General features: G+C 41.3%; 1 protein-coding gene across 2 annotated transcripts; it reads left to right on the forward strand.

Moving 5' to 3' along the window:
- HRH4 (histamine receptor H4) lies at positions 47-16,390 on the forward strand. 2 transcript variants are annotated; one of them, NM_214122.1, is given in 3 exon segments: positions 1,589-1,850; positions 11,162-11,325; positions 15,526-16,390. In NM_214122.1, coding segments are annotated over 3 exon segments (1,173 nt in total). In that variant the 5' UTR covers positions 1,589-1,651; the 3' UTR covers positions 16,336-16,390.

Here is a 17,412-nt window from a genome sequence, read left to right on the forward strand (position 1 = left end):
TGATTTGATGTGCTTTGTGTAGTTTTCTTCATGTGTTTTGGGTTTGGAGTTCAATGAATTTCTTGGTTTATAGTTTTCATCAAATTTTGAAAGTTTCTGGCCATTATTTCTGCAACATTTTCCTCCTATTCCCTCCGTTCTCCTTTCCTGCAGGGACTTCTGTAGGCATGTATTAGGTCACTTGAAGTTGTCCTACAGCTTAGTGAAGCTCTGCTAAATTTTTAAAAAATATTTTCTTTTATCTCTGTGTTTCATTTTGGGTAGTTTATATTGTTATATGTTCAAGTTCACTAATCTTCTCTTTCACAATTTCTGATTTGTTATTAATCCTTTCTAATATATTTTTAGTTCAGACGTTTTAGTTTTCATTTCTAGAAGTTTGATTTTGGTCTTTAAAGAATATCTTTTACGTCTTTACAGATCTGCTTTAAAAACACAGCTATAATGACTGCTTTAATGTCCTTATACATTAATTCTAATATCTATGTCAGTTATGGGTGGTTTAAATTGATTGATTTTTCTCTGCATTATGGGTCATATTTGGCTGCTTCTTGGCATGGCTGATAATTTTTCATTGGATTCCAGACATTATAAATTTTACCTTGCTGGGGACTGGATATTTTTAAGTTCTACAAATATTCTTCAACTGTGTTCCGAGAGCCTGTTAAGTTATTTGGAACCAGTCTGACCCTTTCAGATCTCCCTTTTAAGATTTGTGAGGTAGGATTTAAGCAGTATTCAGTATAGGGCTAACTTATTTCTGACTACTGAGGTAAGACCTTTCTGAATACATTACCTTAATGCCCCATGAATTATAAGTTTTGTCAGCCTGGCAGGTGGGAACAAATTCTGTATCTGGCTCCATGTGACCGCTGGGTACTGCTCCTTCTAATCTTTTCAAGTGGTTCTTCTTCCTGTCTGAGAACATTTCCCCACATACTGTGCTGGTCAGTATCTTGGTGAATACTTGAGGAGACCCCTTTGCAGCTCTGCAGCACAGAATTCTGTCCTATACTCCCTGAATCTCAGCTCAACTTCCCCATCTCAGGGAATCTGCGGGCCTCACCCCTGGAGGCCTCTCTCTGCTCTGTGCCCTGGATCTCTCTCAAGACAGTAAACTGGGGCAACTGCAGGGCTCACCTCATTTTCTCCCCTTCTCTCAGGGATCACTGTCCTTCATTGCCTGATGTCCAATGCCTCGAAAACCATGGTGTCATATATTTTGTCCAGTTATTTGGTTGTTTCAGATGGGATGGTGAATTTAGCCCCTGATTTCCCATTTTGGTCAGAAGGGAATATTTAACTGAATCTATATCATATTATTTGAGCCCAGTTCCTTACCTATATAGTGTATCAATTATGTTTCATATACATTATATAATATTGCTCTTTTAATGGGAGATGGATGAATTACATTAAAATGTTTAAGATAAAACATTTCACTCTTTCGGAAATACTTTTTCAGAGTCAGTTAAAGGGAAACTGTTACCACAGGTTTGCTTTATCAAGAATCAGGAAGTTCTATGAGATCAGCATTAGATTATAAAAAATGTTGTTCTGAGTAGGAGACTATATATTTTAGTATTCGAGTGGGGAACACACGGTCAGAGTTGTCTTGCTGGCTTAGCATTGAGCTACATTATCTGATGTAATGTCAGCTATTAATGATACAAATACAAATACTTTGCCATTAAACACTCGCATTGCTTTAGCATTTTTAATGAGCTTGCTAGCTCTTGTTATAATGCTAGGAAATGCTGTGGTCATTTTAGCTTTTGTGGTGGACAAAAACCTTAGACATCGAAGTAATTATTTTCTCCTTAACTTGGCTATTTCTGACTTCTTTGTTGGTAAGTTACATTTCTTTATTTAAGATCATATTTTCAATTATAATTTATTTCTAAAACCTTAAAATATGCTTTTGTTATTTTAAGGGGCAATATGAAATTGGAGATTATGAAAAACAAAAAGTTTAAGGATTGAAGTTCACGGAGGCTATATGGCACTATATAGGACTATTTTATATATATATGTATATAAATCAGATTTGTAGGATAATTTTATCTGAAAACAGCTTATTTCCTTTATATGGAATAAAGATACATTTATCTATCTATATCTATCTATCTATCTATCTATCTATCTATCTATATATATATATATATAGTTGGTCTTTTTAGGGCCATGCCCGCAGCATATGGAGGTTCCCAGGCTAGGGGTTGAATTGGAGCTGTAGCCGCTGGCCTACACGACAGCCACAGCAACACAGGATCTGAGCTGTGTCTGAGACATCAGAGCCCGCAGCAATGCCGGATCCTTAAGCCACTGAGTGAGGCCATGGATCGAACCTGGGTCCTCATGGATGCTAGTCAGATTTGTTTCCTCTGAGCCACAGTGGCAACTCCAGTCTAGTAGTGTTTTAGTCTAAGAGTTATTTGTTTCTAGAGCTATTTTCCTTGTATGTTTAAGTTTACAAGTATTCCTTTTTAAGTAAGCATAATTTCTTTAATATCACAGTGATAGAGTAATAGGAAATAATGTATACATTGGTGATCATAAAAATCATAAAATAGGATATTCAGGTCAACTAAATAGTATAGCTAATAATATTACTTTATGATATGGTATAGAATGTTGTAAAATACACCTGACACTAAACTACCTTGCATATGACATGATGTCATAGTGTTATATAATTGTAAGAGATCGTAGAAATCAGTCTTTCTTTGAAAACATGCCCTTTATAATTTTTTACTGCCTGATGATCATTTCTCAGCAATGCTTATTATAATAAGTAAATATGCATAAATGTCAACTGATGATATTGTTATTGAGGAGTTTCTAGTATAATTTGATTCGCCATTGTCTATAACTACATAAACTCTTGCATTCATCTTAAAATGAAACAAAACTCATGCTTAGTTTATTGCCTGGAACACAGTGGCTGCTCACCAAGTGTTAGTCCCCTCACTCTCTTGATTTCTCTGTAGGTAAGTGTCAAGGTCACAAATACTAGTACAGTACCTACCATGTGTAAGTACTGTTAGGTACCAAGTATGATTAGATAATGAGGAGATACCAAAAAGACCAGATTAATCTCTTTTTTTTTCCATTAAGATTTCAATATGGTAGAGTAGATAATAGAAGTTCAGAAATGACTATAACAGAACAGTGATGTGAGAACCCACAAAGGAAGACTTACCAAGGGCTATGAGCACTCAGGGAGAAAACATATGATTAATGGGTAGGGACCTCTGAAATAAACTTTAAAAGATGGATAGAATTTCCCCTAGGGAGAGGTGGAGAGGAGAGAGTGTCCCAAGAAACTACAAAGATATGCTGGTAGGACATCATGGTGCACACTTTTTGTAAGCATGAGCTCCAGGCTGGCTAGTGTGAAAGGGGCTGCATGGAAACAGTAGAGGGTGCAGCTGGAGTAGTTGAAATCGATACAGTGAGGTCTGAATTGGAGTTAATGCATCAGGCAGTGTGAGATTTAAGTGAGTGATTGGATGGGTCAAAGCTTTACCTTAGGGGCATTGGAAGAGGTGTAGTAAGTAGGAGAAGCTGGAGCAGGAGGCAGCTTGGTTTCAGAAGGAATCCTGCAGTGATCCAGGCAGAGACGAGTGGCGTGGCTCTGAGAGAGGGCGAGGCCAGGAAAGAAGTTCGGGAGGCAGAGCTGCAAGGTGGTGTCAGGCAGCAGAAAGAGAAAGCTGCATTAAAGACCGAGTTCTGGGGACAAGAAGATATGGCGCTATTCACTGAAATAGGGAGCATTTGGGAAAGCAGCCAATGCTCCTGCTATTGCACTGACACAAGTTTTGGAGGAAACTTCTAGCTAGAGAGATTGACTTAGGAATCCTGGTATAGAAATGACAGGGTCACAGAAAAAAGTGGCTAACCAATATACAAGTATTAAAAAAGGCAACAATCTCATTTCTCTCAAGTCTGCCCTCCAGGTAGCCAACAGTAACAATTCGATGTAGATCCTTCCACAGGGTTCTCTGTGTTCACATAAACACGGATAAATACATGACTATATTTATATGAACAGAGAATATTCTATTGTAAACATAGGTATCCCTTTCCTCCTTCTTCACAGAACTGTACAACTTTTAGATGACACTCAGCACTTAAAGTTGATTATGTATTCTGACTCCCTGAAAGGGAGTGAGGCCCTAAATACCTGGTAGTAAGGAGGGATGGGGTAGAAAGATTGAGGCCTGAAGCTTTGGAACAAAGATGGTTCTAGATGAGAACAGAGTGCCTCTGTGAATGGCCCAATGTCAGCATCATGGCAGTCCTGCCATTGTGAGCCTGAGCACAACACCACAAAGGTGTGGTTCGTCTTTGAGCAATGTCCTGGCAGATGTGATGATTTAGCAATCCTGGTGGTCCCCCTCCCTCCGCAGATGGATAGGAAAAGATATGACTTTGCTCATGATGAGAGTGCCAGGACAGGCCAGAGTTTCTCTTAATCTGCCAGTCTCATCCTCCACATTTCCTCTGCCCCTGCCAGTTCCATCCAGAGGTCCACTTATCTTATGCAATATTCACCACAATAGGACAGTCTTTGAGAGCATTTTGTAACAAGATTTGAGTTTTCTGTCACTGCTGTTCTTCCTCCTTTGCCATACATGGAGTGTGCCTTTCAGTTCTGGGCCTGTAGAAGCTCATGGCAATGGTGGGGGCCAGGACAGAATGTGGAAGAGACTTTGTGTCGCTCGTTCTTTCTTTTCTTTTCTCTTTTCTTTTCTTTTAGGGCTGCACCCACAGCATATGGAGGTTCCCAGGCTAGGGGTTGAATCAGAGCTGTAGCTGCTGGCCTACGCCACAGACACAGCAATGCCAGAACTGAGCTGCATCTGTGACCTACACCACAGTTTGTGGCAATGCCAGATCCTTAACCCACTGAGTGGGGCCAGGCATTGAATTCACATCCTCATGGATGATATTCGGGTTCATTTCTGCTGAGCCACAGCGGGAACTCCAAGTAGCTGTTTCTTAATATTTGGGGTCATGAGACCTAGAGCTCCAGGAACCATGTGGCGATGCAAGTGCTGATGAGAGCATCACATGTGCTTGGATTTCTGGGCGAATATCCTCTTCTCACAGGTTTCTGAACTGGGCTCCTGAAAAGAATTTAAATTTGTGGCACCTGAGCATTTTTCCAGGCCTAATTTAGTATTGACAAGCAAAGACTTACTGAGGAAAAATTCCAGTAGCAGCTACACTGATATAAATATATCTTATCTGTACACTATTTTGAAAAAATACTATTTATATCTACATTGATGTCTATAAAATTGGCATCACATGCCCAATGTTTCCTTCTATGGGTACCTTTTTCATAACTACATTTGTGTGGGCACTTATGGCCTCTATGACCGTGTGGTGGATGCTCCAGAAAGGATCTTCATGGGCAAAAGTTTATGGCTGCTGACAGTCTGGACCACATTTTCAGGATGGCAAAGTTTGTCTTTAGTACAGGCATAGCTCAGAGGTCATGGATTCAGTTCAGTCCCAGGCACTGGAAGAACAGCAGTGACAGTCAAAAAAAGAGAAGAATTTTTTTTTTTTTCCTTTTCTTAGGGCTACACCCATGGCATATGGAAGTCCCTAGGCTAAGGGTTGAATCAGACCTGCAGCTGCCAGCCTATGCTACAGCTTGCGGCAACATCAGATCCTTAACCCACTGAGTGAGGCCAGGGATCAAACCTCTATCCTCATGGACACCATGTTTGGTTCTTAACTTGCTGAGCCACATTGGGAACTCCCAGAAGAATTTTTTGTTTTTCCGGTGCATATAAAAGTTGGATTTGTAGTCTATTAAGTGTGCAATAACAGTATGTCTAAAAAAACAATGTGCATACCTTAATTTAAAAATACTCTATTGCTTAAAAAATGCTAATGATCATCTGAGTGAGTCATAATGTTTTTGCTCATAGAAGGTCTTGCCTTGATGGTGATGGCCACTAACTGATCAACGTGGTGAATGCTGAAGGTTGAGGTGGCTGTGGCAATTTCTTAAAATAAGACAGTAGTGAAATTTGCCACACCAACTGAAGTCTTCCTTTCGGCTTGAATATTTACAGGTCATTTTATTTTATTTAATTAATTAATTAATTAATTTATTTTTGCCACAGTGTGCAGCTGCTTGCTATGAGATCTTAGTTCCCAGATCAGGGATTGAACCTGAGCCTCAGTAGCGAGCTCTGAATCCTAACTAGACCACTAGGGAACTCCATTTTAGGGTTATTAACCAGCTTAATTTCAATATTGTGTCTCAGGAAAGGAGAGAGAAAGGGAAATGGCAGGTTGGTGGAGCAGTCTGAACACACACAACATTTATTGATTAAATTCACCATCTAATATGGGCACAGTTCATGAAGCTCCAAAATAATTACAATCGTAACATCAAAGATCTCAGATCACCATAACACATATAACAATAACAGAGTTAAAAATATTGTGATGGAGTTCCCGTCATGGCGCAGTGGTTAACGAATCCGACTAGGAACCATGAGTGAGGTCGTCCTGCCTGCTCAGTGGTTAACGATCCGGCGTGCTGTGAGCTGTGGTGTAGGTGCAGACGCGGCTCGGATCCACGTTGCTGCGGCTCTGGCGTAGGCCAGTGGCTACAGCTCCGATTCGACCCTAGCTGGAACTCCACATGCGCAGGACGGCCAAAAATAGCAACAACAACAAAAAAAAGACAAAAAAAAAAAAAAATATTGTGAGAATTAGCAAAACGTGACACATAGACACAAAGTAAGGAAATGCTGTTGGACAAAACGGCGCCCGTAGACTTTCTCTGAGCAGGGTTGCCACAAACTTTCAGTTTGTAAAAAACAATGTGTTATCTGTGAAGTGCCATAAAGGAAAGCAGAGTAGAATTAAGCATCTTCATCCTTGTATCTTGACCCCTGTGTTACGCTCGCTTCTCTTGCCCTCTGTGTTCGTCAGCTGGGATCCCCTCCAACAAAATAACCACAGCCTGGGTGACTTAACAGCAATTTACTTTCTCACAGCTCTGGAGGCTGAGAAATCCCAGATCAAGATGCTGGCTGATTTGGGCTCCTGGTGAGGGCGCTCTTCCTGGTTTGTTGATGGCTGCCTTCTTGCTTAATCCTCGCATGGCCTGGAGAAGGCAAGCAAGCAGGCTCTCTGGTGTTTCTTTTTATAAGGACACTAATCCTGTGGATTAGGGCTCTACCCTTAAGACCTAATTTAAGTTACTTCCTTATAGGCCTTATCACCCTGGTGGTTTGGGCTTCAACATATGAATTTTTTTTGTGTGTGGGGGGAAACACAAACATTTAGTTCATAACACCCTCGGTGTTATCACTGTTATCCACACACTCCTCTGCTGGTCCAAAGAATTCACTGGGGCTTTTAACCACCTCCTCCACTTTCTGACTGTCATTTTCTCATGGAAGATGCAGTTTCTTTTTCTTTCTTTTGTTTTTTTTTTTTGGTCTTTTTGCTATTTCTTGGGCCACTCCTGTGGCATATGGAGGTTCCCAGGCTAGGGGTAGAATCGGAGCTGTAGCCACCGGCCTACGCCAGAGCCACAGCAACGCGGGATCCGAGCCGTGTCTGCAACCTACACCACAGCTCACGGCAATGCCAGATTGTTAACCCCCTGAGCAAGGGCAGGGACCGAACCCTCAACCTCATGGTTCCTAGTTGGATTCGTTAACCACTGCGCCATGACAGGAACTCCAGATGCAGTTTCTTAACTGGCTTCAGAAAAGAGAGGCACACTGAAAACTATGTCTCGTCACTTATGATGGAGCATGATAATGTGAGAAAAAAGAATGTGTACACGGAGTTCCCGTCATGGTGCAGTGGAAATGAATCCGACTAGGAGCCATAAGGTTTCAGGTTCAATCCCTGGCCTCGCTCAGTGGGTTAAGGATCTGATGTTGCCGTGAGCTGTGGTGTAGGTCGCAGATGTGGCTTGGATACCGTGTTGCTGTGACTGTGGCATAGGCCGGCAGCTGTAGCTCTGATGAGACCCCTAGCCTGGGAACCTCCACATGCTGCAGGTATGGCCCTAAAAAGACAAAAAGACAGAAAAAAAAAAAAAAAGAACGTATGCATGTATGTGTAACTGGGTCACCATGCTGTACAGTGGAAAATTGACAGAATACTGTAAACCAGCTATAATGGAAAAAAAATCATTATATATATGTAATACCAGACTGGTGGCAATTTTTCAGGAAACTGGGGTTTCTCAGCCTCATCCATTCATTCATCCAACGATGATTTATTTTGTACCAGGCACCCTTTTAGGGAACACAGCAGTAAAAATACAGACAAAAAATCTTTGCCCTCATGGTGCTTTTATTTTTCCTGGGAGCAGGGATAGGGAGACAGACAATAAACAATATAAATAAGTAAATACAATTACATAGCATTTTAGAGGGTGATCATTGCTGCTGAGAAAAACATAGGGAGGAAGTGTGTTAGAGGCTGAGGTTGCAGTGTAAACTTCAGGGTAGGGCTCACTGAGGAAGATGCATTTGAGTAAACAGAAAGAGCCCTTTGAGGGAAAAGCATTTCATGCTCAGGAAATCTTTGCAAGGATCGGAGGGTGTGTGTGGATAGTGTATTTGAGGCCAGATAGGGTGGAGCAGAGTGAGCGAGGGGTGGAGGGAGTAGCAAAAGATTCCTTCTCTCCTCCCCCTGGCTCCTTCACTCCCTCTTTTTCTTCACCATCTTCTTCTAAAATTGTTTTCCCTCAACACCTCCCACCTCCCTATTTATCATGCCAAAGGCCTATTGCTCTTTTTGAGGAACTGGCTCTTAGTTTTACTTATCAAGTCCATCTGACCCAGAAGCACGATTCCAGAGTGGAATTTGTAGAAACACCCAGGAGTTTCATGGTTTCTGAAACCCCTTTGTAAGGAGCCACATAACCACTCAACGAGACAGAGGAACTGAGCATGACATCTATACTAAACCTTCCCAAAGACTGCAAGGTGTCAGCAGGGTTTCAATAAAACCAAAGGAAAAGACTTGAGCCTGTTTTCAACTAACTGCTATTTCAAGTAGTTCCTGAGGTTTTGAACACACCCTTCTCTTTTATCTAATTCAGAAAGTAGGTGAAAAAGACTGACTCACACTCTTCCCTTTAACAGATAAGCCATCTGTAATGCAAATGATTTGGTGGCATCATACTCTTCTTTCTCATGTGGGGAGGAAATGGGTATGTATGTGGAAAATACTCCTGTCGAGAACACTGCAGCCATGACTGGGTCAAAATGTAATAAATGTCTCTGTTCTGGAGATACTTGATCACACACACACACACACACACACACACACACACCCATCTGAGATGGAAGCCATCATAAGGAAGTTTAGGTAATTATACCAATTATCTTTTAATGATCTATAATGGAGTATAATGTTCAAAAACGCTGAATCATTACGCACACACATATAAAATACACACACATACACACATGCAGTTAAAATGTAAAACAAGCAGGCAATTTTAACTACTTTTAAGAACAGACCACACAACTCTTCTCTGTGTTCTTCTTGTTCTTATATTTGAATGTAAATCTAGGTACAGAATACTAAATTCTGCATCCCCTTTCACAGGTTCTGAAACTACACTGTTATATCCTCATATCATCTTGTTTTGGCAGAATGCAGAGTATCCTTCAATCTCCCCTTCCTTTTATCTTTATTGTTTTTCATGAAAGGCTAACTTTGTTCTCATATGAAAAATAGGAATTCCTACTAAGTGCCTTCATAAAGTATGAATGTACCCTACGAAATAAGATTTCAACTGAGCTTCCATTTAATAGATTATTTTCTGGGTGAGTAGATCACCTGTCTGAAATGTCAATACAATTGAAGGCCCCTACAAAGCTAAGAGAAAGGGAGCCATTTAGTGATTTTTTTCACAATGAAGAAGTTTCTTCTAAGCTGAATCACTCTGGTATTTGTTCATTCAGTGAAGGGTAGTGGTTAAAGTCAGGGGTTCTGAAATCACACTGGTTTCAAATCTGATTTTTCACTTACTTGGGCTAATTCTGTCTCCTTTTTGAACTTCAGGCTTTTTGTGTGCTAACTCAGCATGTAACCTACCTCACAAAGTTTCTATGAAGGTTAAATGAGATGATACATGTAATGCACAAAACACGATGTCTGACACATGGTAACTGCACAATACCTATGAGCTGCTATTAATTTATTTGAGTTAAATAAGTGAGCCATTGGCCAACTCTAGATGTTGGGAAAAATACAGAGATTGACCTCCAACATGGTCCCAATCCTCTGGGGAAACACATTAACAGATGACAATGATATAAAGTAGAATGTATTTCTACATGAAAGGCGAGATGAGTGAGAAGCCAGGAGAAGGCAGGTGACAGAGGGGTCATTTCGACCCAGGAAGTTCCAAGAAAGATGATAAGGAGGATGTCATTTTTTGAACTAAGTGAAGAATGAGAGGGAATTAAATAGACTTCTCAGTAGGAAAGAGGAAGCTATTCTAGGAGGAAAGAATGCTGTTGGCAAAGGCAAAGAGATGTGACAATGTGGGATGTGTTTGGGGAAAGAGGGGTCCACCCTGTTTGGGTTGAATCATGAACATAAAGATGATGTGTGTTGTGTATGGAAGAAAATACAGGTTGGAACCTGAACTTAATTTGGAAAGTAATAAGGAGCCATTGAATGTATGATATTTGCAACAGCTATTTTAAAAAAATGGTATTTAAAGACTAGATAGGCTATTAGTCCTGAGTTTGTTGATGAAATACCATGAATTTCTTTTTTTTTTGTCTTTTTTTTTTAGGGCCACACCCTCAGCATATGGAGGTTCCCAGGCTAGGGGTCGAATTGGAGCTGCAGCCACAGCAATGCCAGATCCGAACCTCGTCTGTGACCTATACCACAGTTCACGGCAATGTCGGATCCTTAAGCCATTGAGTGAGGCCAGGGATCGAACCTGTGTCCTCATGGATGCTAGTCAGATTTGTTTCCGCCGAGCTATGACAGGAATTCCACCATGAATTTCTAAATTATAATCAAACCCTTTTTGGTCTTTTCAGACACATCATTGTGTTGTGTACCTCTCTCTCTTCGTATTCATTGATATGTGCAATCCTTTTTTTTTTACCCTCAATTTTTCCCTTTACAGGTGTGATCTCCATTCCTTTGTACATCCCTCACACACTGTTCAAATGGAAGTTAGAAGATAACATCTGTGCATTCTGGCTCATTATTGACTATCTTTTGTGTACAGCATCTGTGTATAACATTGTACTCATCAGCTTTGATCGATACCAGTCAGTCTCGAATGCTGTAAGTCAAAATACTAATTTATCCTCCTTAGAAGATTTTATACTAGTAAATTTTTGGTCTCCAAGCAAACAAAAGCTCTTGTTTATTGACAAACCTTAAAGGAGCCTGATTACTCTTTTGTTATCTGGCACTAAGTTCTCATTGGCCCTTAGTGAACATTTTCTGTGTGTGAGTCAGCTAAGTCACTCCCCTACGTACCACTAAAGTGAGAAGAAGTCAAACAAAATCCAAGGCAAATTGTGAGAAGTGGTAAACCAAGTTCGTAGTAGGTTGGATATGCATGAGGCTCACAGTAGCTTTATCTATTCAACTACTTAGACAACTTGACACCTGAATGTTTCCTTCAGGATGGGACTTGTAGGTGAGTAGAAAGACTCCTTGACTTCTGAATGAAATCAGAAAATTAATTTTGAATGACCAGTGGAAAAGACAGTGTACAGGGAACCTATTGGTCATACAATGGGACTAACCAGAAACTAACCAGTGCCAGTTTAGAACCCATGCCAAGCAAGTCTGAACTTACCCAAGATTTGGAATAGCCCCACAACTATTCCAACTGTCAACTAGAACAGTGGCAGTTCTTAAGCAAGCTAAATTTACCAGCAATAGGAATTCCCAGTGTAGCTCAGTGGAAATAAATCTGACTAGCATCCATGAAGACACAGCTTCAATCCCTGGTCTTGCTCAGTGAATTAAGGATCTGGCATTGCGGTGAGCTGTGGTGTAGGCTGGCAGCTGTAGCTCCGATTCAACCCCTAGTCTGGGAACTTCCAAATGCTGTGGGTATGGATCTAAAAAGTAAAAATAAATAAATAATAATTAATTAATCAATTAATTTACCAGCAATAGAACAAAAGAGAGAATACGGTTGATGTTGGAGAAGACATGGGATAAGATGGGACCACAGAAATATGAGAGAGTGATCCGAAATCCTCGCAACTTAGATAAGAAACTTCCTTCATGCCTGAGTCACAGGGACCCAAATCTATAAGGAACCATTGTGTGATAGAACTTTGCTAAGGATGGAGATCCAGCAGTGAATCAGTAGAGTCCTTATTTTGGGGGAGTATGATAGGTAAGGTGGAGACAGGTCGTCCACAAACAAGGGGACCAAGTGTGATGCTGGAGGCACTGAGAAGACAGGGATAGCCCTGACTTGAGAGGCTGTGCTGTGTGGAGGCAGACAGGATTGGGAGGCTGGACTGGATAAGGCAAGGATGGACTACCGTAACCAAGAGACACCAAGATGCTGAGATGAAATCAAGACAGAAGTTAATTTTTCTTTCATACAACAGTCCAGGAAGAGTCAGAAGTTCTGTACCCTCTAGGGCAGGGGTCAGTCAACTTTTACTATAGGGGGTCCTCTGGTCTCCACTGCACCTGCTCAAATAAAACTTTATTATCCAAGCAGGTGATGGGCCAGGGACAATGGTTTGCTGGGAGACAATGTGAGAGGGCAGGGTGGCAGGCTGGGCTTGGGAAATAATTTGGGAATGGAAGGCTCAATGCAGATGGCACTTAGAGAAGCCCTGTGGTCCCATCTCATTATTAACACTGGCAAGTTGCAGGGGCCACTTTGCCCCACAAAAGAAACCAACTGATGGAATGTTTCAATATCTTACTGGGGTGGGGAAGGAAGCAGGGAATAAGGCAACATCCTGAATAATGGACATAACTCTGCAGTGGGTGAGAATTGGGCCACTGATGATTATCAGGGAGGCACAGGCCTGGATTTATGCAACACTTGAAACTGTCTACCTGTCAAAAATGCTACCCAGAGATGAAGAAATGGGCATCATCTTCTCAATCCCCTTGGATGTCCACTATCCCGCTTGACCTTATGCATAATAGAAAAGAGACCACTTTCTCCCATATTGCATGATGTCATTAAAAAGGCCAAACAGAGCAATTAAAAAACTAAATGCAGTTTTATGACCATCTGGATATTGTTACCATCTTCATAATCATTAGATTTAATGCAAGAGATGTATTAATTAGTGGTATGAGAAGAAGAAGGCAAAAAACCCATATTGTTCAGAGGAGCTTGTGGTCAGCAAGCACATGCATTTTAGCTTAGCCTCAGAAAGATCAGTAATTTAAAAAAAAAAAAAGAAGAAGAAGAAGGAGGAAATCCCACTTCCCTGTGGTTTTTAAAAATAACTCTCTTTTTAAAACCACCTCCTCTTATCTCTAGCCAATTGGTGAGCCCTTCCTAGCATGTAGAGTCCATAAAAGACAGAGTGCTGGCATTGTTATACTGTTTTAATAAAAATCAGAAAACACTTTAGAACAAGACTTAAAAACTCACAAAGACTATTTGAGAGATGGGGAAAAAGGGAGGTATGTTCTAATTTCATGGGTAAATAATTTCTTTTCCCTAGAGAGAGAAAAGCAGACAAACATGAACATTTGGGCTGGAAGTAACCTTCCTGATCGAAAAGGGTTTCAGAGAGGCTGTCTGCTCCAGGTCCCCTTAAAAAAATCTTGGATCAGGAGTTCCCGCTGTGGCGCAGTGGTTAACGAATCCGACTAGGAACCATGAGGGTTCGGGTTCCGTCCCTGGCCTCGCTCAGTGGGTTAAGGATCTGGAGTTGCCGTGAGCTGTAGTGTGGGTTGCAGATGCAGCTTGGATCCTGCATTGCTGTGGCTCTGGCGTAGGCCGGCAGCTACAGCTCCTATTAGACCTAGACCCCTAGCCTGGGAACCTCCATATGCTGCAAGAGCAGGTCAAGAAAAGGCAAAAAGACCAAAAAAAAAAAAAAAAAAAAAAAAAAAAAGTCTTAGATCATATGTTTATTCCTTGTTAAGGGTAGCTGGGCTTTTAGGTTTCTTTCAGAAGATATTCTTCAAGATTTCAGGATCTATTAAAGGCCAAGGGTCCTGTGATCCGAAAGCAATTCTCTTTCATAGAATCTCATTTTCTCTTATAGAAGCCTGTCCTTGTGACCAAGGGAACTTAAAACATTCTTCATTTCTAAAAAAGACTGTGGCCCTTGGCACAGCCACATCTAGACAAGTGGCTGGTCACCACTGCCTTGGCACCACTTCTGCGGGCTGGAAAGGTTTGTAAAAATGTCATGCTCAATAACACTGCAGTACCTCCCCAGATCCGGTTTAAACTTTTTTCTTTGCATGCATCACCTTGTGGGTTTATGTAAGAGTTCTTCTTTCTCTTTTTGACCCCACCTTGAAGTCTGAGCATAAACCGAAGAGTAGATTCTTTCTAATATTGGATTCAGAAAAGGCAGTATCTTTCAAACATTTTTGACGGTGACTACAATGAGAAATGCATTTTATACTGTAATTCAGTATACACGTCTCTTTATGTATGTCTATATTCCCAAAGCAAAAGTTTCATCAAACAACACATATCCTTGCAACATGTGATGCATTCTGACACCGACCATTCCAAGTCATTAAAAAAAAAAATGCTGCTCATCACCAGCTGGCAGGGTAAAAACACTGTGAAAATGTGCACCCCGCTTCAGTTAACAATTCAGATTAGCATCTGTGGACTAGGAAAAATTGAGTTCTTACTTTATTTTATTTACTTCTTTTCTTTTTTGGTCATCCCATGGCATATGGAGTTCCTGGGCCAGGGATCAGATAGTCGCAGTCACGGCTCGGATCAGATCCTTAACCCACTGTGCCAGGCCAGGGATTGAACCTGCGATCCAGGGCTCCCAAGACACCACTGATCCCTTTGGGCCACAGTGAGAACTCCGAGTTCTTACTTTAGATATTGACCTTGACATTTTCTATAGCATCAGAGGTTTAATCTTGAATGGCTAAGAAAGCCTACTGGTTTCAGTAAAATCGAATCCTCTGCCCTGCCCAGATCATGTTACCGAGATCCCGTTAATGTCCCTGCCTTGCACATCTTTGAAACTGCTGAGGGCCAAACTGTTGTGTAATCAACATATGCTTATTATGAGTTCCCATGGTGGCTCAGTAGGTTAAGAACCTGATGTTGTCTCTCTGAGGATGGGGGTTTGGTCCCTGGCCTCGCTCAGCGGGTTAAGGATTCAGCATTGTTGAAGATGCAGCTCAGATCCTGTGTCACCATGGCTGTGGCATAGGCCTGTAGCTGCAGCTCTGACTCAACTCCTAGGCTGGGAACTTCTAAATGCCACAGGTGTGGCCATGAAAAGAAAAAAAAAAGCTCATTTTATTGAAAATAATTTATTTGATTTCTTTTAGGTATCTTACAGAACTCAGCACACTGGGATCTTGAAGATTGTGGCTCTGATGGTGGGCGTCTGGGTGTTGGCCTTCTTAGTACATGGGCCAGTAATTCTAGTTTCAGAGGCTTGGAAGCAGGGGAAGCAAGATTGTGAACCTGGATTCTTAAAGGAATGGTATGTCCTCGCCATCACGTTATTCTTCGAATTCCTGGCCCCAGTCTTGTTAGTAGCTTATTTCAACCTGTATATTTACTGGAGCCTATGGAAGCGTGGTCATCTCAGTAGGTGCCAAAGCCATTGTGGACTCACTCCTGTCTCTTCTGGTAGCTGGGGACACTCATTCAGGTGTGGACTGTTTTCAAGGACATCTCTTTCTGACCCGAAGGAAGCAGCAGCATCCCTTCATTCTGAGAGACCAAGAAGAAAGAGTACACTCTGGTTTTCCTTAAGAACCCGGATGAGTAGTCTAACTGCTTCCAACAAGGGCTTCCTCTCCCACTCAGATTCCCTAGCTCTTCACCAAAAAGAACATCTTGAACTACTCAGAGCCAGGAAATTAGCCAGGTCATTGGCCATTCTTTTAGGTGTTTTTGCCATTTGCTGGGCTCCCTATTCTCTGTTGACAATTATTCGTTCAGTTTACCCCACAAATCCGTTTCCTTCAACAGCTGTGTACAAGTTCGCATTTTGGCTTCAGTGGTTCAATTCCTGTGTCAATCCATTTTTGTATCCACTGTGTCACAAGCGTTTTCAGAAGGCTTTCTTGAAAATATTTTGTCTGAAAAAGCAATCCACACTATCACACAATCGGTCAACGTCCTCTTAAGGACAATCTTCTTGCTTATGTAAATTTCAGCCTTACTCTCACCTACATGAACTGGGTCTGGCTTTCATCTTGCCCTTTCCACTTTACTGAAGAAGTCCATAAAATTGTAACACGTGAAAACTTAAAAAAACACACAAAGGAACCCAGAAGTCAGCAGAAAATAATTCCAGTGAGTAACAGCAGCATAAAAAGAAATTGACAACAATATTTTTGTAAATTCATTGTCACAAAAGCACTATATTTTTTTTGTGGTTACCACTTCTTCTTTGTCTTTAGATCGTAAGATAACATTTATTGTGAAATTCAAGAGTTTTGGTTTTCTTTCTATGTTCAGTGTGCTACAGTTTTAAGTGAATTTCCCTTTTTATTTTACAGTGTTTTTCAGTAATGAAAACTCATCAAGTTTTAAGATCATTCCCTAAAGCATACAATAGAAAAACGAGCTCTATTGCCCTCTCTGCTGGGGGTCGGTAACTATTATGGTCATTGGGCAGGCGAGTTGGCGTTTGAGTTGGCAGGAGAAGGGGGTGAGGGTGCTCAGTGGAAGAGCAGAGGGCATGTATACCTCCAGACTCCATATTCCTGATCCTAGAAAAGAAGGAAGTGGCGGATGAGGGAGCAAAAAGAAGGCAATTGCAGCTGTCAGCGTCCTTAGCGAGGTTGTCTCAGAGGCCTGGAGATCACAGGATAACAGAGTGAAAAGCAGGCAACAGTCACCAATGGGTTGAAAGGATGGCTTTCCCTATTCCTTCCTGCCCCTGTCTCCCAACTTCCACACCAGCTAAAACTTATCTATGAGAAAATATGGAAGAAAGAGAAAGGCTAAGAGATACGAAAGGACTATACGATTAAACCTGGTGTACCTTATGTAACTTTCACAGACCTAGTGTATGTTAATTAATTATGAATAAAATCTACTTCTCTGTTTGATGTTGTTTTTTTGTTTTGTTTTGTTTGGCTTTTTAGGGCCGCACTCGGGGCATAGAGGTTCCCAGGTTAGGGGTCAAATCAGAGCTACAGCTGCTGGGCTATGCCACAGCCATAACAACATCAGTTCTGAGCTGCTTCTGTGACCTA

Source organism: Sus scrofa, chromosome 6 (assembly GCF_000003025.6).
Source record: "Sus scrofa isolate TJ Tabasco breed Duroc chromosome 6, Sscrofa11.1, whole genome shotgun sequence".
Classification (NCBI taxonomy): domain Eukaryota; kingdom Metazoa; phylum Chordata; class Mammalia; order Artiodactyla; family Suidae; genus Sus; species Sus scrofa.

What these genes read in the sequence shown, in the direction of transcription:
- HRH4 (XM_021093540.1), top strand. Translation starts at nt 1,652, where the DNA reads ATGTCAGCTATTAATGATACAAATACAAATACTTTGCCATTAAACACT. An exon ending in TATTTCTGACTTCTTTGTTG is followed by an intron (nt 1,851 to 15,525) that starts GTAAGTTACATT and finishes GATTTCTTTTAG; the next exon opens with GTATCTTACAGAACTCAGCA.